This window comes from Mytilus galloprovincialis, chromosome 11, assembly GCF_965363235.1.
Source record: "Mytilus galloprovincialis chromosome 11, xbMytGall1.hap1.1, whole genome shotgun sequence".
In the NCBI taxonomy this organism is placed as follows: Eukaryota; Metazoa; Mollusca; class Bivalvia; order Mytilida; family Mytilidae; genus Mytilus; species Mytilus galloprovincialis.
The window spans coordinates 4,590,024-4,610,345 of NC_134848.1; the positions used below are offsets into that span (position 1 = coordinate 4,590,024).

The 20,322-nt window shown below is 35.2% G+C and overlaps 2 protein-coding genes and 1 long non-coding RNA gene across 4 annotated transcripts in view; all 3 read right to left on the bottom strand.

Moving 5' to 3' along the window:
* The window catches only part of LOC143051548 (uncharacterized), a 35,658-nt gene extending 28,885 nt beyond the window's left edge, over window positions 1–6,773 (bottom strand). For both annotated transcript variants that reach the window (XM_076224443.1, XM_076224444.1), the window contains exon 1: window positions 6,692–6,773. In XM_076224443.1, coding sequence (XP_076080558.1) covers window positions 6,692–6,706 — 15 coding nt within the window. In that variant the 5' untranslated portion in view covers window positions 6,707–6,773. The remainder of the gene's footprint in view (window positions 1–6,691) is intronic.
* The window catches only part of LOC143051534 (uncharacterized), a 204,656-nt gene extending 188,831 nt beyond the window's left edge, over window positions 1–15,825 (bottom strand). Inside the window, exons 1-2 of the mRNA XM_076224426.1 lie at window positions 15,729–15,825; window positions 13,967–14,068 (exon numbers count right to left, since the gene is read on the bottom strand). Of these exons, the coding sequence (XP_076080541.1) occupies window positions 13,967–14,068; window positions 15,729–15,812 (186 nt within the window). The 5' untranslated portion in view covers window positions 15,813–15,825. The remainder of the gene's footprint in view (window positions 1–13,966; window positions 14,069–15,728) is intronic.
* The window catches only part of LOC143051559 (uncharacterized), a 428,761-nt gene that overhangs the window by 238,953 nt on the left and 169,486 nt on the right, over window positions 1–20,322 (bottom strand). The gene's annotated exons all lie outside the window — the stretch shown is intronic.

A 20,322-nucleotide genomic window follows, 5' to 3' on the forward strand; every position in this document is an offset into this window, starting at 1 on the left:
GGACCAAAACTCCCAAAATCAAAGCCAACCTTTTTTTTATGGTTATAAATCTTGTGTTTAAATTTCAAAGATTTCTATTTACTTATACTAAAGTTATGGTGCGAAAACCAAGAATAATGCTTATTTGGGCCCCTTTTTGGCCCCTAATTCCTAAACTGTTGGGACCTCAACTCCCAAAATCAATCTCAACCTTCCTTTTGTGGTCATAAACCTTGTGTTTAAATTTCATTGATTTCTATTTACTTATACTAAAGTTATTGTGCGAAAACCAAGAATAATGCTTATTTGGGCCCTCTTTTGGCCCTTAATTCCTAAACTGATGGAACCAAAACTCCCAAAATCAATCCCAACCTTCCTTTTGTGGTCATAAACCTTGTGTCAAAATTTCATAGATTTCTATTTACTTAAACTAAAGTTATAGTGCGAAAACCAATAAAATGCTTAGTTGGGCCCTTTTTGGCCCCTAATTCCTAAAATGTTGGGACCAAAACTCCCAAAATCAATCCCAACCTTCCTTTTGTGGTCATAAACCTTGTGTTAAAATTTCATAGATTTCTATTTACTTATACTAAAGTTATGGTGCGAAAACCAAGAATAATGCTTATTTAGGCCCCTTTTTGGCCCCTTATTCCTAAACTGTTGGGACCTCAACTCCCAAAATCAATCTTAACCTTCCTTTTGTGGTCATAAACCTTGTGTTCAAATTTCATTGATTTCTATTTACTTATACTAAAGTTATTGTGCGAAAACCAAGAATAATGCTTATTTGGGCCCTCTTTTGGCCCTTAATTCCTAAACTGATGGAACCAAAACTCCCAAAATCAATCCCAACTTTTCTTTTGTGGTCATAAACCTTGTGTCAAAATTTCATAGATTTCTATTTACTGAAACTAAAGTTATAGTGCGAAAACCAATAAAATGCTTATTTGGGCCCTTTTTGGCCCCTAATTCCTAAAATGTTGGGACCAAAACTCCCAAAATCAATCCCAACCTTCCTTTTGTGGTCATAAACCTTGTGTTAAAATTTCATAGATTTCTATTAACTTTTACTAAAGTTAGAGTGCGAAAACTAAAAGTATTTGGACGACGACGACGACGCAGACGACGACGCCAACATCATACCAATATACGACCAAAAAATTTTCAATTTTTGCGGTCATATAATAAACATATATGGTTTTGCAAAAAACAAAAAAAAAACATAAAAAAAACCTTAAAGTTTTGTTTCAACCATGTTATATTTAAAACAGATTGAGAAATCTCTACAAAGTCGTAAAATTTTCCATTCAATTTATGTCTTTTGAAAACGGTAAATGAAATTACAGAACAAATTTAAAATAAAATGTGGCTTTCTCATGGATCAAAACCCCCTTTTGAAAGCGTTGTCCACTTTTGGTTATACTACTAAACATTCTTATACTGAAGCAAGGTTCCGTTTTGTAACGTAACTCATCGTTGAAAGTGTAGAAAAATCTAAGTCCGTTCGGAACATTTTATCTTAACTTGAGTACACAAGCCATTTTGCATACGGTTCCTGTTAGAAAGCCTTGATGGAATTTAAATAAAGTATGAATAATGAATATATCTCCATTGTAGTCTCAGTTTCTATATTTCATCATAATTGAGTATTTTTCTAATAGACAAATTTAATTTTTTGGTTGCTTAACGTGTTGTGGCAAAAATCTCATGCACAATCAGGACGGAAAGTCGTATTAGAGGTAACCGGTGAGATCACGAACCGACGAATAATGACGAACGAACGTATTGGGAGGGGTGATTTTGCTATTGGATAAAGCTCATTAAAATCGAATAATCGACTAAAATACCCCTTGACACCTCAAAAAGTTTCCTTTATTAGAAAACAATGATAAAATATGAGCTTTCAAGTATAAGGATGGATATATAAGACTATGTATTTTTAACTTATATATGGGAAGTGCCTATGTACGGATTAAAACGAAAAAGTAAGTATAAATGTATACCTGTGGTGATCACCTTGTACACTTTTAATAGTCACGTGGAATGATAGCATGATTAATTCATGGTTTCAAATTTAACATTATATTTTGTGATAATTATCCAAGATTAGATTTTTCTTCCTTACCTGGCCAGATTAATTGTTTTCTCAAAATTCAGAATCAATATATTATTTCCGAAAGAAACAGCATGCCCCGCCCCCTTTTCATGTTAAATGGTCGGACTGGGGCAAATTTTTTTTTTTTTTATTTGTTGCAAATTTCTTGTAAGGGACTGTATGGGAAATTTGCAACAAATAATAAGAAAAATCAGTTGACCCCCCTCTTTTTGTCCCGTCTTTTTCCTATATATTAATTTATTTTATATCGCCGTTATAACGGGTATCGATCATGTGTCTTTGAGAAGAGTATAAGGAGGCAACCATTTATTCTGAGGGGGCCGGCTGGCAGATTTGGTCAATCAGATTTTTATTTTAGAAAAAAAAATCAACTGCTACACGCAAGATTATGTATTACACATGTATCACATTACTGTATAATAGAATTTGGAGGCCAGGTTTTTTTTAGGTGGAGGCCAGGTTTTTTTTAGATGGAAGCAAGCATATTTACTACTATTTTTTTCCGGACCAATAAATTTATTTACAAAATCTGCCATCTCTGATCCTAGAATCAAAGGGTCTTGCCCTAACTCTCATTTAGTATGCGAAATCGCTGGTATTATTTCAGATATTTGGTCCGCGAAAAAAAAATAGTACGCCTTAATAAAAGTTGGAATTTAATACGCTGGAATTATACAATTATATCATTATATCTTTCTTATTTGATTATTTACCGTTTATTCTGCGAAAGAACAATAGTTTATATGAAGTTTTCTGTTGAGTATTCGGTATTCGTTTTTTTTCTTCATTTTTCCCAAAGTACAAAGAGTACAAGGAATTCCCCCTTTTTTGTTATTTAGGTTATTCTAAACAATGATCCGGATTAATACAAATTGTCAGTTACTGCTTTCTTAAGCTTTGCATGCATATGCACCAAAGCACTGGTGGTAAGCGGATGGTCGTAACTAAAAGTTACGACCATCTGAATATGGGAGACAACTCTAGGGATAAGTTTTTCTTTTCCGATTTTCGTGCAGTAAAAGGTTCATTTGAGTCAAACCGCTTGTCTCATATACACATATTGTGAGTGCGTTGTTATTGAAACCAAATTTGACACATAAAATCATTCCAATTTTCGTAAAATAGTCATTCAAAAATTCGAGCATGATGGTCGTAACTTTAACTTGTGATGGTCGTAATGTCAACTATAGTATTTTGGATGATGGTCGTAACCGACACAAGATGGTCGTAACTTTGAAAGATGACCGTAACTCAAGTATTTAGACGAACTTTTATCAAGCTATTTTAAAAGTACTGCGCACATGCATAACCATGTTAATAAACTCAGTTGTTATATAAAGTTTACTACAAAAATATTATTTTATTTGTTACTCTGATAATGGGATGCAGAAATTAAGTTTTATTGGGATTAATTTTCAAACGCCGATCTTAATCCATCAAGTTTACTTTGAAGTCCTTTTGCTGAAGTTGAAAAAATGGCAAGATCATCAGCATATGTATAGTAAAGAATAGGCTGGCGTGAATACACAACAGCTGGATCAGAGGAACTTTTAACACAATCAGGAAGTTCATTTATAAAAATTTTAAACAAATTTGGACTCAAATTGTCTCCCTGTTTTACTCCAACTTTAGTTCTAAAGAGATCTCTCACCATACTCTCTAACTATATTCAATAGCTTAAGTTTTATCCCTGGGAGAATGACAGTATCAAAAGCCTTCTGGAAACATATGGTCAGGTGGTCGTTTTTTTTTTTTTTTTTTTTTTTTTTTGGTAAACCCAATTTGGCTCTCATCAATGATATGATATTTATCTAAGGATTTACAAAGACGTGTATCAAGTATCTTATTAAAAAGGCTTCCCCAATGAATCAGTAATTGTAATTCCTCGATAGTTATTAAGATCGGATGCATCATTCCCTTTATGAATTGGAAATAAAAATCCTGTGGTCCAGGGTTCATGTTATTTTCGATAAGAAAGACAAAGATGTATAGCGGATAGCATGGTACCAATAGGCGTATTCAGAATTTTCTCAAACCACGGGTAATAGTTATACCTGAACTTCGAATTTGCACCTTATCATCAGCTTGACTATATACCAAATGACATTACGACTTCTCAAAATCCAGGCTAAGAATAAGATGCATGTTGTTGAATTCGATTACGGACCTGCAAATTCGCGGATATGGTCTCGTCTCGATAACGATCCCCATAACATTATTTTGACTCCTTACTTATGCTCTTTCGACTTCAATTTTAAATTGTAATTTTTCTTTTAAATTCCACCTAGTAGGTACATACTAGTTTTTAAAAAGTTTATCTTTTCAATACATGCAAAATATAAAGAAAATAAATCAGGATACTGTTATGTCATGTGATGTCAAATTTGTTAAAAGCGCCTTTTCTCAATTCGTAACTAAGAATGATCATAACCAGAGCTGTGTGTTAAAATGAATTCTCCACTTTTGAGAATTTATATTGTTATCAAAGTTAACAGCTTATAATTAGTTACCTCTTGGTTGATTTTATACATTATATTTTAAGTAACAGTGACTGGTCATTTCATTTTGTATTGGTTTTTTTTCTCTCGATTCGTTCCAATTTTCTTTCCTTTCGCACTTTACAGGTAACCCTCTCTTCACCTCTTTTAGTTTTTATCATTTAGTGAAATCAACCTCACAAATATATCATATAATGTATTCATATAACAAAAGACACGTTTAAAACTCTTGACTTGTCTTATTAGGTCCTATTTAATAAAGAGTTACGACCATCACAATTTTAAGTTACGACCATCCTGAACATTTTTGTTTTTTTAGTTACGACCATCATGCTCGAATTATTGAATGATCATTTTACGAAAATTGGAATGTTTTTATGTATCAAATTTTGTTTCAATATCAACGCACTGACGATTAGTATGTATGAGACAAGCTTTTTTACCGAAACATTTTTTTTACTGCATGAAAATCGGAAAAGAAAAATTTATCCCTAGAGTTGTCTCCCATCTTCGGATGGTCGTAACTTTAAGTTACGACCATCCGCTTACCACCAGTGCAAAGGAGTGGTCACTTCCTATAAAAAAAGTTTTGGGCTGAAATTTTGAACTAAGGGACCAGCCATTTAAATTGAAAATGGGCTGGGGAAGGGCATGTTCAATTTTTTCGTCCGCAAATATTTTTGTCTTCCATTTCTAGCTATTTTTTTTTTCGTTCAGTCTCTTAAAATTTGGAATCAAATTATTTATTTCAGGAATTATTAACACAATGCTGTAAGTGATATATGCTATATCTGCAGATAATTATCCCTTCTTTTAGAAAGAGCTGCATACAGCTCTACAATTGATGCCATTTTCAATCTTGGATGACCTGTCCTGCATTTTTATTTCAGCCCCTACAAATCTAACGGTCGTTCTCTACTCTAGTTACTTGCCAGAATTATTTTTTTACAAAAATCAGAATCAAAAAATATTTTTTTCTAAAAAATAGAAAAAATATAAGACCGGCCCCCCACTCCCCTCCCCAACTCCCACCAGAAACTGCTCCATGACTGACGACATACAAAATAAAAAGAATAAAACAGACAGTATGCGTGTAATGAGAACTGCAACCAGAGTTCATTTTTAAAAATTTTAATGTTCCGGAAAAATACATACCTAACTTATATATCAGTGCAAGGAGGAATAATGTGTACAATAAGAAAAGTTTGGTCGTAAAATCCAGAGTGGTCACAATTTTTTGAAATTGAGGTCAAAAGTCAGACCAAAAAATATCAATATTTCAACCACAAGGACATGAAGGACAACTAGAGGCTCTCATTAGAGCCTGTATCGCTCACCTGACTTTACTTGGGTTTTTGAAATCATATAAAAATAGATAAAATTTGGCTACAAAGTAACAACACTTGGCCAGCACCTCATAAAAAGGACTATTCATGCTATGTTTGATTTCATTCAATTCCGTGGTTCTCTAGAAGACTTCTGTATGCATTTCCCATAGGGTCCTATGTTAAACTTAGCCCCCCCCCCCCCCCCCCCCTGGCAGCCATCTTGGATGATGGATCGGAGACAAAGTAACAACATTTGGTCAGCATCTCATAAGGAACATTCATGCTATGTTTAGTTTCATTCCATTCAGTGGTTCTCTAGAAGAAGTCATTTGTATACATTTCCCATAGAGTCCTATGTTAAACTAAACCTCGGTATAGGGTGGGCACTACGCCCACCAATGTCCACGGCATAGGGTGGGCACTACGCCCACGATGGACAGAAAGTGGACGGCATTGGTTTGTCCACTGTGGGCGAGTGGAAATGACAAAGTCCACCTGGACTGTAGTGTATATACCAAGGAGATACCAAGCTGATGACACAAAAAATAAGAGACATCCAACAGATGAGAACAGATTTTAAACATTTGTCTTTCACATATATGCCAACATGTATATTAGGCAACAAGCTTGGAATTGTCAACTTACATTGTTAACTGACAAAAAATACTACAATGACATTGAAAACCGTTTTATTGTAATTTCTTTGTACCAAGTCTGTTTTGTCTCTTATAATCTGTGAATATCTTTTAAAGTAAGACAAAGATATTTACCTTAAGGAAGTCCATCACTTCTTTCTTCTTCTCTTCAGAACAATACCTTGATATTGTTACCAGATCATAAGGAGTCTTACCCTGAAATATAATCAAATAATCTTTCATTTATTATACACATATATATCTTTTATTTCAAAAACTGTAAAACATTAAGTAATAGGTAACTGTTGCATTAATTTTACCTATGCAATGCAGAATGTTGTCTTTTCTATATATACAGTACTTGAAATAAAAACCAGTCAATAATATTTGAGATTATGATGTTAAAGAAAATATTGAATGATTGGTGTAGGGTGTCTTGGTGAAATGTGATTAGATTGAAGTAAGATGAGTTGCTGGAGTATGATTATATGGTATTTTTGCTAATAGTGTATAATTGGTGTAAGGTGTATTGGTGGAATGTGATTATATGGTAGTTTTGTTAATAGTGTATGATTGGTGTTTAGTGTGTTGGTAGAGTATGATAAGATGGTAGTTGTGTCAGTAGTGTATGATTGGTGTTTAGTGTGTTGGTACAGTATGATAAGATGGTAGTCGTGTCAGTAGTGTACGATTGGTATAGGGTGTGTTGGTACAGTATGATGAGATGGTAGTCGTGTCAGTAATGTAGGATTAGTGTTAAGTGTGTTGGCAGAGTATGATGAAATGGTAGTTATGTCAGTAGTGTAGGATTGGTGTTAGGTGTGTTGGTGGAGTATGGTGAGATGGTAGTTGTGTCAGTAATGTAGAATTGGTGTTAGGTGTGTTGGTAGAGTATGATGAGATGGTAGTTGTGTCAGTAATGTAGGATTGGTGTTAGGTGAGTTGGTGGAGTATGATGAGATGGTAGTTGTGTCAGTAATGTAGGATTGGTGTTAGGTGTGTTGGTGGTGTATGATAAGAATGTAGTTGTGTCAGTAGTGTATGATTGGTGTTAGGTGTGTTGGTGGAGTATTATGAGATGGTAGTTGTGTCAGTAGTGTATGATTGGTGTAAGGTGTGTTGGTGGAGTATGATGAGATAGTAGTTGTGTCACAAATGATATCGGATATGATCCTTACGTCGTAACTACAATCCCCTTCCCTTTCATGGTTGTTGTGTCAGTAGTATATGATTGGTATAGGGTGTGTTGGTGGAGTATGATGAGATAGTTGTTGTGTCAGTAGAAAGTAAAATCACAAAAATACTGAACTCAGAGGAAAATCAATTTGGAAAGTCCATAATCACATGGCAAAATCAAATAACAAAACGCATCAAAAACAAATGGACAAGAACTGTCATATTCCTGACTTGGTACAGGCATTTTCAAATGTAGAAAATGGTGGATTGAACCTGATTTTATAGCTAGCTAAACCTCTCACTTGTATGACAGTAGCATCAAATTCCATTATATTGTCACCGATGCGTGAACAAAGCAAACAGACACAATAGGTAAAAATGTCAAAAATAGGGGTACAGCAGTCAACATTGTGTTATCATCTTAATCACTATAAAAACAACAAATGTAACGAAGAAGCACAAAAAGGCATACATCAAATTAACATCCTCATTTTGCTTATATTATACGATTTTATTTGTTTATGTAAAATGCACCCATCAAGGAAGGAGGGTTTTGAGTACTCGTGTAAAATTGAGCGTTTGAAATTCGCACAGGTAGACATGAAATAATTTTGTCGTTCAAAGTATGACGTGATGCATAAATACAGTCACGCAGAATAGATATAACAAAAATTGACTTAACCGTTAAAGTAATGATAATAAATAAAATACTAGTGTGGTTCAAAGTATGACAGGATACACAAGTACAGAGTCACGTCAAATGTAAATCACAAAAAAGTGGGTTAACAGTAAAAGTTATATTAATCATGTTAATAAATAAAATAATTTTGTCATTCAAAGTATAACAAGATACATAGGTACAGAGTCACAGCATAAAATAATTTTGTCTTTCAACGTAGGATTGTAGGATTGGTGTTAGATGTGTTGGTGGAGTATGATGAGATGGTAGTTGTGTCAGTAGTGTATGATTGATGTAGGGTGTGTTGGTGGAGTATGATGAGATGGTTGTTGTGTCAGTAGTATATGATTGATGTAGGGTGTGTTGGTGGAGTATGATGAGATGGTAGTTGTGTCAGTAGTGTATGATTGGTGTTAGGTGTGTTGGTAGAGTTTGATGAGATGGTAGTTGTGTCAGTAGTGTATGATTGATGTAGGGTGTGTTGGTGGAGTATGATGAGATGGTTGTTGTGTCAGTGGTATATGATTGATGTAGGGTGTGTTGGTGGAGTATGATGAGATGGTAGTTGTGTCAGTAGTATATGATTGATGTAGGGTGTGTTGGTGGAGTATGATGATATGGTAGTTGTGTCAGTAGTGTATGATTGGTGTTAGGTGTGTTGGTAGAGTATGATGAGATGGTAGTTGTGTCAGTAGTGTATGATTGGTGTTAGGAGTGTTGGTGGAGTATGATGAGATGGTAGTTGTGTCAGTAGTATATGATTGATGTAGGGTGTGTTGGTGGAGTATGATGAGATGGTAGTTGTGTCAGTAGTATATGATTGATGTAGGGTGTGTTGGTGGAGTATGATGAGATGCTTGTTGTGTCAGAAGTGTATGATTGGTGTTAGGTGTGTTGGTGGAGTATGATGAGATGGTAGTTGTGTCAGAAGTGTATGATTGGTGTTAGGTGTGTTGGTGGAGTATGCTGAGATGGTAGTTGTGTCAGTAGTATATGATTGATGTAGGGTGTGTTGTTGGAGTATGATGAGATGCTTGTTGTGTCAGAAGTGTTTGATTAGTGTTAGGTGTGTTGGTGGAGTACATGTATGATGAGATGGTAGTTGTGTCAGAAGTGTATGATTGGTGTTAGGTGTGTTGGTGGAGTATGATGAGATGGTAGTTGTGTCAGTAATGTATGATTGGTGTTAGGTGTGTTGGTGGAGTATGATGAGATGGTAGTTGTGTCAGTAGTATATGATTGATGTAGGGTGTGTTGGTGGAGTATGATGAGATGCTTGTTGTGTCAGAAGTGTATGATTGGTGTTAGGGGTGTTTGTGGAGTATGATGAGATGGTAGTTGTGTCAGTAGTGTAGGGTTGGTGATAGATGTGTTGGTGGAGTATGATCAGACGGTAGTTGTGTCAGTAGTGTAGGATTGGTGATAGATGTGTTGGTGGAGTATGATGAGATGGTAGTTGTGTCAGTAGTGTATGATTGATGTAGGGTGTATTGGTGGAGTATGATGAGATGGTAGTTTTGTCAGTAGTGTAGGGTTGGTGATAGATGTGTTGGTAGAGTATGATGAGATATTAGTTGTGTCAGTAGTGTAGGATTAGTGATAGATGTGTTGGTGGAGTATGATGAGATGGTAGTTAAGTCAGTAGTGTAGGATTGATGTAGGGTGTATTGGTGGAGTATGATGAGATGGTTGTTGTGTCAGTAGTATATGATTGATGTAGGGTGTGTTGGTGGAGTATGATGATATGCTTGTTGTGTCAGAAGTGTATGATTGGTGTTAGGGGTGTTTGTGGAGTATGATGAGATGGTAGTTGTGTCAGTAGTGTAGGGTTGGTGATAGATGTGTTTGTGGAGTATGATCAGACGGTAGTTGTGTCAGTAGTGTAGGATTGGTGATAGATGTGTTGGTGGAGTATGATGAGATGGTAGTTGTGTCAGTAGTGTATGATTGATGTAGGGTGTATTGGTGGAGTATGATGAGATGGTTGTTGTGTCAGTAGTATATGATTGATGTAGGGTGTGTTGGTGGAGTATGATGAGATGTTTGTTGTGTCAGAAGTGTATGATTGGTGTTAGGTGTGTTGGTGGAGTATGATGAGATGGTAGTTGTGTCAGAAGTGTATGATTGGTGTTAGGTGTGTTGGTGGAGTATGATGAGATGGTAGTTGTGTCAGTAGTATATGATTGATGTAGGGTGTGTTGGTAGAGTATGATGAGATGGTAGTTGTGTCAGTAATGTATAATTGGTCTTAGGTGTGTTGGTGGAGTATGATGAGATGGTTGTTGTGTCAGTAGTATATGATTGATGTAGGGTATGTTGGTGGAGTATGATGAGATGGTAGTTGTGTCAGTAATGTATGATTGGTGTTAGGTGTGTTGGTGGAGTATGATGAGCTGGTTGTTGTGTCAGTAGTATATGATTGATGTAGGGTGTGTTGGTGGAGTATGATGAGATGGTAGTTGTGTCAGTAGTGTAGGATTGGTGTTAGATGTGTTGGTGGAGTATAATGAGATAGTTGTTGTGTCAGTAGTGTAGGATTGATGTTAGATGTGTTGGTGGAGTATGATGAGATGGTAGTTGTGTCAGTAATGTAGGATTGGTGTTAGGTGAGTTGGTAGAGTATGATGAGATTGTAGTTGTGTCAGTAATGTAGGATTGGTGTTAGGTGTGTTGGTGGAATATGATGAGATGGTAGTTGTGTCAGTAATGTAGGATTGATGTAGGGTGTGTTGGTAGAGTATGATGAGATGGTAGTTGTGTCAGTAATGTATGATTGGTGTTAGTTATGTTGGTGGAGTATGATGAGATGGTTGTTGTGTCAGTAGTATATGATTGATGTAGGGTGTGTTGGTGAAGTATGATGAGATGGTAGTTGTGTCAGTAGTGTAGGATTGGTGTTAGGTGTGTTGGTGGAGTATGATGAGATGGTTGTTGTGTCAGTAGTGTATCATTGATGTAGGGTGTGTTGGTGGAGTATGATGAGATGGTAGTTGTGTCAGTAGTGTAGGATTGGTGTAAGATGTGTTGGTGGAGTATGATGAGATGGTAGTTGTGTCAGTAATGTAGGATTGGTGTTAGGTGTGTTGGTGGTGTATGATAAGAATGAGTTATATCAGTAGTGTAGGATTGGTGTTAAGTGTGTTGGTGGTGTATGATACGAATGTAGTTATATCAGTAGTGTAGGATTGGTGTTAAGTGTGTTAGTGGATTATGATGAGATGGTAGTTATATCAGTAGTGTAGGATTGGCGTAGGGCGTTGTTGTGGAGTATGATGAGATGGTAGTTGTGTCAGTAGTGTAGAATTGGTGTAGGGTGTGTTGGTGGAGTATGATGAGATGGTAGTTGTGTCAGTAGTGTAGGATTGATGTAGGGTGTGTTGGTGGAGTATGATGAGATGGTAGTTGTGTCAGTAGTGTAGGGTTGATGTTAGGTGTGTTGGTAGAGTATGATGAGATGGTAGTTGTGTCAGTAGTATATGATTGATGTAGGGTGTGTTGGTAGAGTATGATGAGATGGAAGTTGTGTCAGTAGTGTATGATTGGTGTAGGGTGTGTTGGTGGAGTATGATGAGATGGTAGGTGTGTCAGTAGTGTAGGATTGATGTAGGGTGTGTTGATGGAGTATGATGAGATGGTAGTTGTGTCAGTAGTGTAGGGTTGGTGTTAGGTGTGTTGGTAGAGTATGATGAGATGGTAGTTGTGTCAGTAGTATATGATTGATGTAGGGTGTGTTGGTAGAGTATGATGAGATGGTAGTTTTGTCAGTAGTGTATGATTGTTGTAGGGTGTGTTGGTGGAGTATGATGAGATGGTAGTTGTGTCAGTAGTATATGATTGATGTAGGGTGTGTTGGTAGAGTATGATGAGATGGTAGTTTTGTCAGTAGTGTATGATTGTTGTAGGGTGTGTTGGTGGAGTATGATGAGATGGTAATTGTGTCAGTAGTGTAGGATTGGTATTAGGTGTGTTGGTGAAGTATGATGAGATGGTAGTTGTGTCAGTAGTGTAGGATAAGTGTTAGATGTTTTGGCATATTATGATGAGATTGTAGTTGTGTCAGTAGTGTATGATTGGTGTAGGGTGTGTTGGTGGAGTATGATGAGATGGTATTTGTTTCAGTAGTATATGATTGATGTAGGGTGTGTTGTTGGAGTATAGTGAGATGGTAGTTGTGTCAGTAGTATTTGATTGGTGTAGGGTGTGTTGGTGGAGTATGATGAGATGGTGATTGTGTCAGTAGTGTAGGGTTGGTGTTAGGTGTGTTGGTGGAATATGATGAGATGGTAATCGTGTCAGTAGTGTAGGATCAGTGTTAGATGTTTTGGCATATTATGATGAGATTGTAGTTGTGTCAGTAGTGTATGATTGTTGTACGGTGTGTTGGTGGAGTATGATGAGATGGTAGTTGTGTCAGTAGTATATGATTGATGTAGGGTGTGTTGGTGGAGTATAGTGAGATGGTAGTTGTGTCTGTAGTATATGATTAGTGTAGGGTGTTGGTGGAGTATGAGGAGATGGTAGTTGTGTCAGTAGTGTAGGATTGGTGTTAGGTGTGTTGGTGGAGTATGATGAGATGGTAGTTGTGTCAGTAGTGTAGGATTAGTGTTAGATGTTTTGGCATATTATGATGAGATGGTAGTTGTGTCAGTAGTGTAGGATTGGTGTTAGGTGTGTTGGTGGAGTATGATGAGATGGTAGTTGTGTCTGTAGTATATGATTGATGTAGGGTGTGTTGGTGGAGTATGGTGAGATGGTAGTTGTGTCAGTAGTATATGCTTGGTGTAGGGTGTGTTGGTGGAGTATAATGAGATGGTAGTTGTGTCAGTAGTGAAGGATTGGTGTAGGGTGTGTTGGTGGAGTATAATGAGATGGTAGTTGTGTCAGTAGTGTAGGATTGGTGTTAGGTGTGTTGGTGGAGTATGATGAGATGGTAGTTGTGTCAGTAGTGTAGGATGAGTGTTAGGTGTGTTTAGTACATATTTATGTACAGCTTTTTCGAAAACAACAATATAAAATATATGAGTTAAAAAAGATATTTCAATTTTAATGCCAAAAAATTGCATTTTTGCACCAAAGGGAGATAATTTGGAGCCTTTTCAATGATATCTACATTTTAAAAGTCACCTGAGGCCAACATGAATTGATTTTTTGGAATGATTCTTATACCATAATGATAAAGTAATAACTACTTAAGGTAATAAATGAAATTTATAATGAAAAATTATTGTTAAGTTTTTTTCTGAAAATCTTATACCCGCGAGTCTCCTTAAGAAAACTGTTGGTATTATTCATTAAGTGTATTAATAAAAAGGTTTTTCCCTCCATGTAAAAGTTAAGCACAGACTGATTTTTTCATATTTAGTTTAATCTGTTTATTATACAGGTATTTTATCATAAACTTAAAAGTTGTACTTTATTATATTTTATCTGCAGCTGTTTACCCTCAACTATGGTATTTGTATTTATATTGTATTTGTACTTTTTCTGTTGACTTGTATTTAGTTTTAAGAGAAAAAAATATCTATCTATTTAATAACAATAAAACTGAATGTTACCTCTTTTGATTTCACCCAAGGACTGCATCCTTTATCTGTTAACCATTTTGTTACATCAATCCGTCCATTCTCAGCAGCATAATGTAAAGCTGAGCGTCCAAACTATAACAATATAAAAATATAAACATGTTAATGGTGTGTGATAACAAAATCATGAGAGGAGTCAAACAATTTACCAAATGTAAGAAATATAACATTGGGTAAGAAAATATCCAATTATATTTGTGTATAAACTATTAAAGGGTAGATTAAGATATATAAATTCAATGTATATTTTCTGATTCAGTGAAACAAAACAGGTAAAAAAAGATTAGTAAAGTCTTAATTATATGTGTAACAAGTCAAATAATAGCAACCCTAACTTTATATAAGTCTCACAAGTAATTGTTGTCCATTTAACATGTATGATAAACAACATGATGTTATGCTGATTTAGTAGAATGACCAAAGTTGAAAAAAAAACTTTTTTCAAGAAACATTAAAACGAGTAATATTTTCTGATTCAGTACGAAGAGACAAGAAAAATGAGACCCCACTATATATAATTCTGTCAAGTATTTATTATTTTTAACAGATGTTTTACATTAAATCTGTAGAATTAACATTATCTGACTAAAGATGTTAACACGACTTGTTCTCATCAACTTCTCATTAAAATCAGATGTTTACAAATAATTTTTTCGTAAGTAAACAAAATAAAACCTTTACTATCTGATTCAGTTCTGTGTTACAAATAAAATGAGACCCCACTTTATATAATTCTATCAAATATTTGTTGTCCATTAAACCTGTCTGATTAACAACATGATTTTGTGTAGATTCTGTATAAAGTGATGTTTGGTCAGAGTAAGGTGATTATATCTATCATTACCCTGGATGTGGCTTCTAACCGACTTCCGTGAGTGATTAGGTAGGTCACCACCTCCAGGTGTCCTACCCAAGCGGCCAACATTAATGGTGTCCTTCCTCCCTGTAATATCAACATATAACAGACATCAAAACTAGTGTCATAAACTGAACAATGTTGTGTAATAAATATAAACAAAATATATATCACATGAATCAGTGGTCAAAACTGAATAAAATGACCAGTCACACTTTCATTTATATTCTACATAAACAATAAATAAACAACATGTTTTATTGTGAGATGTCAGAACTTCCATCAGAACTGTCAGGTTAAAACAAAAACTTTTTTCAAGAAACATCAACAATATTTATATCAATGGACTCAGCTGGACAAGACAATTAAAATGAGACCCCACTTTATATAATTGTAACAAATATTTGTTGTCCATTAAATCTGTCTGATTAACAATGATTACGTAGAATGATGAAAGAAAAAAAAAAAAACTTTTTTCAAGAAACATTAAAACGAGTTATATTTTCTGATTCAGTACGAAGAGACGAGAAAAATAAGACCCCACTTTAAATAATTCTGTCAAGTATTTGTTATTTTTAAAAGATGTTTGACATTAAATCTGTAGAATTAACATTATCTGACTACAGATGTTTACACAACTTGTTCTCATCAACTTCTCATTAAAATCAAATGTTTACAAAATAATTTTTTGTCAAGAAACAAAATAAAACCTTTACTATCTGATTCAGTTCTGTGTTACGAATAAAATGAGACCCCACTTTATATAATTCTAACAAGTATTTGTTGTCCATTAAACCTGTCTAATTAACAACATGATTTTGTGTAGATTCTGTATAAAGTGATGTTTAGTCAGAGTAAGGTCATTATATCTATCATTACCCTGGTGGATGTAGCTTCTAACTGACTGCCGTGAGTGACTAGGAAAGTCACCACCTCCAGGTGTCCTTCCTCAGCCGCCAACATTAATGGTGTCCATCCATACTGTAATATCAACATATAACAGACATCAAAACTTGTGTCATAAACTGGACAATGTTGCGTAATAAATATAAACTAAATATATATCACATGAATCAGTGGTCAAAACTGAATAAAATTACCAGTCACACTTTTATTTATATTCTATATAAACAACAAATAAACAATATGTTTTATTGTGAGATGTCAGAACTTCAATCAGAACTGTCAGGTCAAAAAAAAATTTTTTTTTCAAGAAACATTAAAACGAGTTATATTTTCTGATTCAGGACAAAGAGACAAGAGAAATGAGACCCCACTTTATATAATTCTGTCAAGTATTTGTTATTTTTAACAGATGTTTTACATTAGATTTGTAGAATTAACATTATCTAACTTAAGAAGTTAACACAACTTGTTCTCATCAACTTCTCATTAAAATCAGATGTTATAAAAATAATTTTTTGTCAAGAAACAAAATAAAACCCTTACTATCTGATTCAGTTCTGTGTTGCGAATAAATGAGACCCCACTTTATATAATTCTAACAAATATGTGTTGTCCAGTAAACCTGTCTGATTAACAGTATTTTGTGTCGATTCAAAATAATGATCAAAGCTGAGCAAATATTTAGTGGTATTACCGTGTAAAATGTTGGGTGTCTACCAGCTGCTTCATATCATATGTGTTGTTGTGAGTATAAGGGTAATATAGCAATGGTGTATGTTTGTGGTGAGTATAAGGGTAATATAGCAATGGTGTATGTTTGTGGTGAGTATAAGGGTAATATAGCAATCAATATGGTGTATGTTTGTGGTGAGTATATAACAGCTGCTTCATATCATATGTGTTGTTGTGAGTATAAGGGTGATATAGCAATGGAGTATGTGTTGTTATGAGTATAAGGGTAATATAGCAATGGTGTATGTTTGTGCTGAGTATAAGGGTAATATAGCAATGGTGTATGTTTGTGCTGAGTATAAGGGTAATATAGCAATGGTGTATGTTTGTGGTGAGTATAAGTAAAGAACTGCAATAAGCCAAGTTTATTTTTTTCAAGTTTGCATTGCCTATAAGTGTGATCTGTCACTTGTTTGTGATGAGTGTAATAATTTCATTGCTATGTCACATGTTAGTGTTGAGGTAAAGGGTGTCAGTGATATGTCACATGTTGGTGTTGAGGTAAAGAGTCTCATTGCTATGTCACATGTTGGTGTCATGTATAAGAATGTCATTGCTATGCCACATGTTGGTGTTTAGGTAAAGAGTGTCATTGCTATGTCACATGTTGGTGTTGAGTATAAGTATGTCATTGCTATGTGACATATTTGTGTTGAATATAAGAGTGTCACTGCTATGTCACATGTTGGTATTGAGTATAAGAGTGTCACTGCTACATCACATGGTTGTGTTGAGTATAAGAATGTCATTGCTATGTCACATGTTGGTATTGAGTATAAGAGTTTCACTACTATGTCACATGCTGGTGTTGAGTATAAGAGTGTCACTGCTATGTCACATGTTGGTGTTGAGTATAAGAGTGTCACTGCTAAGTGACATGTTGATGTTGAGGTAAAGAGTGGTACTGCTAAGTCACATGCTGGTGTTGAATATAAGAGTGTCACTGCTACGTAACATGTTGGTGATGGGTATAAGAGTGTCATTGCTGTGTCACATGTTGGTGATGAGCGTAAGAATGTCACTGCTGTGTCACATGTTGGTGTTGAGTATAAGAGTGTCATTGCTATGTCACATGTAGGTGTTGACTATAAGAGTGTCATTGATATGTCACATGTTGGTGTTGACTATACGAGTGTCATTGCGATGTCACATGTCAGTGTTGACTAGAAGATTGTCATTGCTAAGTGACATGTTGGTGTTGACTATAAGAGTGTTGTTGCTATTTCACATGTTGGTGTTGAGCATATGAGTGTCATTGCAATGTCACATGTTAGTGTTGACTATAAGAGTGTCATAGCTAAGAGACATGTTGGTGTTGACTATAATAGTGTCGTTGCTATGTCACATGTTGGTGTTGAGCATATGTGTGTCATCGCTATGTCACATGTTGGTGTTGACTGTAAGAGTGTCGTTGCTATGTCACATGTTGGTGTTGACTATAAGAGTGTCATTGCTATGTCACATGTTGGTGTTGACTATAATAGTGTCATTGCTATGTCACATGTTGGTGTTGACTATAATAGTGTCATTGCTATGTCACATGTTGGTGTTGACTATAAGAGTGTCATTGCTACGTCACATGTTGGTGTTGACTATAAGAGTGTCATTGCTTCGTCACATGTTGGTGTTGACTATAAGAGTGTCATTGCTATGTAACATGTTGGTGTTGAACATATGAGTGTCATTGCTATGTCACATGTTGGTGTTGAGACAAAAAGTGTCATTGGTATGTCACATGTTGGTGTTGAGGTAAATAGTGTCATTGCTATGTCACATGTTGGTGTTGAAGTAAAGAGTGACATTGCTATGTCACATGTTGGTGTTGAGGTAAAGAGTGTCATTGCTATTTCACATGTTAGTGTTGACTATAAGAGTGTCATTGCTAAGTGACATGTTGGTGTTGACTAAGAGTGTCATTGCTATGTCACATGTCAGTCATGGATATAACTCTATAGGGTTATTACAGGAAAATAACATACATTTGTTAGTGTAGACTAAAAAATCAAAGAACTGTGATAACATACGTTTGTTACATGTTTCAAAGGGACAATATACATCATTAGTTTCGTTAAAATTTGTAAAAGTTCTATTGATATTACGTTTGTCTATATGTATACTTAACTATTGAAAGATATAACAGTTCATAGTTTGCCATTTTGCATAATACACCTATATGTTATCACAGAAAAAATATGCCTGAAATAACTAAAGGGTGTTATCACAGCTTCTCTATATCACTTCAAAGGATTTGCTCAGACATAGATCATGCTTAATTACAATGTATTTTAATTTATTGTAAGAAATAATGACCAGAGCATGTAATGAGGTTCTGCGCAAGTTTCTCAGTAATTCCCAAGTGTCTTATATAATAAGTTACATTCCTTTAATAACTAAACCTTGTTATTACAGCTAAGTTTATCCCTTAATAGCCTCAACTCATTGATTTACCATGGTTAATCAAAAATGTATTAATTTACTTAAGAAATTAGTTATCTAGGCTATGCATTTAGTTTCTGCGCAAAGTCTCAAGAGTTCCCTAGAGCCCACTATAAATGAAATAATTTTACAAATAACAAACATATGTTATTACAGATTTAGAATATTTTAGGAAGAAAATCTGTAATAACACACACAAGTTATTTTCTGTAATAACCCTATAGAGTTATATCTCTGACTGCATGTTGGTGTTGACTATAAGAGTGTCATTGCGTTGTCACATGTTGGTGTTGAGTATAATAGTGTCATTGCTTTGTCACATATTGGTGTTGACTATAAAAGTGTCATTGCTATGTCACATGTTGGTGTTGAGTATAATAGTGTTGCTGCTACGTCACATGTTGGTGTCGAGTATAAGAGAATCATTGCTACGTCACAGGTTGGTGTTGAGGTAAAGAGTGTCATTGCTATGTCACATGTTGGTGTTGAGCATATGAGTGTCATTGCTATGTCACATGTTAGTGTTGACTATAATAGTGTCATTGCTTAGTGACATGTTGGTGTTGACTAAGAGTGTCATTGATATGTCACATGTTGGTGTTGACTATAAGAGTGTCATTGTTATGTCACATGTTGGTGTTGACTATAAGAGTGGCATCGCTATGTCACATGTTGGTGTTGAGGTAAAGAGTTTCATTGCTATGTCACATGTTGATGTTGAGCATATGAGTGTCATTGCTATGTCACAGCAGTGATCGGGAAGAACGTGCGCCCTGCGCCTATAGCGCACATTGACAAGAAATGGCGCATATAGTGACAAATGTAAGCGCCCATGTGGGGCACAATATTTTTCACTTCCTTTCGAAATGTTTAGATATCGTCAAATGAATTTCCGATCGTGTTCCGTACCGCCATGTGTGTGTACACAACTGTGTAATGTTCCTCCAAAAATAGGAGCACCTATATATTTTTGGGACGTCTCGGGTGTTTCCCTATCATAATAGAACCATGCGATTTAACGTCTCGGTGTTTTCCTATTGTAATAATAGAACCTTGCGGTCTAACTGATAACCCAAAAAACGTAATTAACCATCATTCATGATATATTTGTTTATAAACAACTTTAAATTTGTGAAATTTGGTTAGTACAGACGAGATTTAACTCTAATAATAATCTCATTAGTTTAGCTTGCTATTATTTCGATTGAAGAACCCCAAGACTTTTTAGGAATATAGTTTTTGTCTCCATAAAAGACGCCTTACTGTCCTTGTCATTTTTTGGTCTGTGGCTCGTTTTCACATTTTGTAAACATGACTTGAGCGATTTGTTGTTATGTTCTATGAATTAATGGTACTCTATACTGTTATTCTTGTCACCGTGATGAAGTTATAATAATAC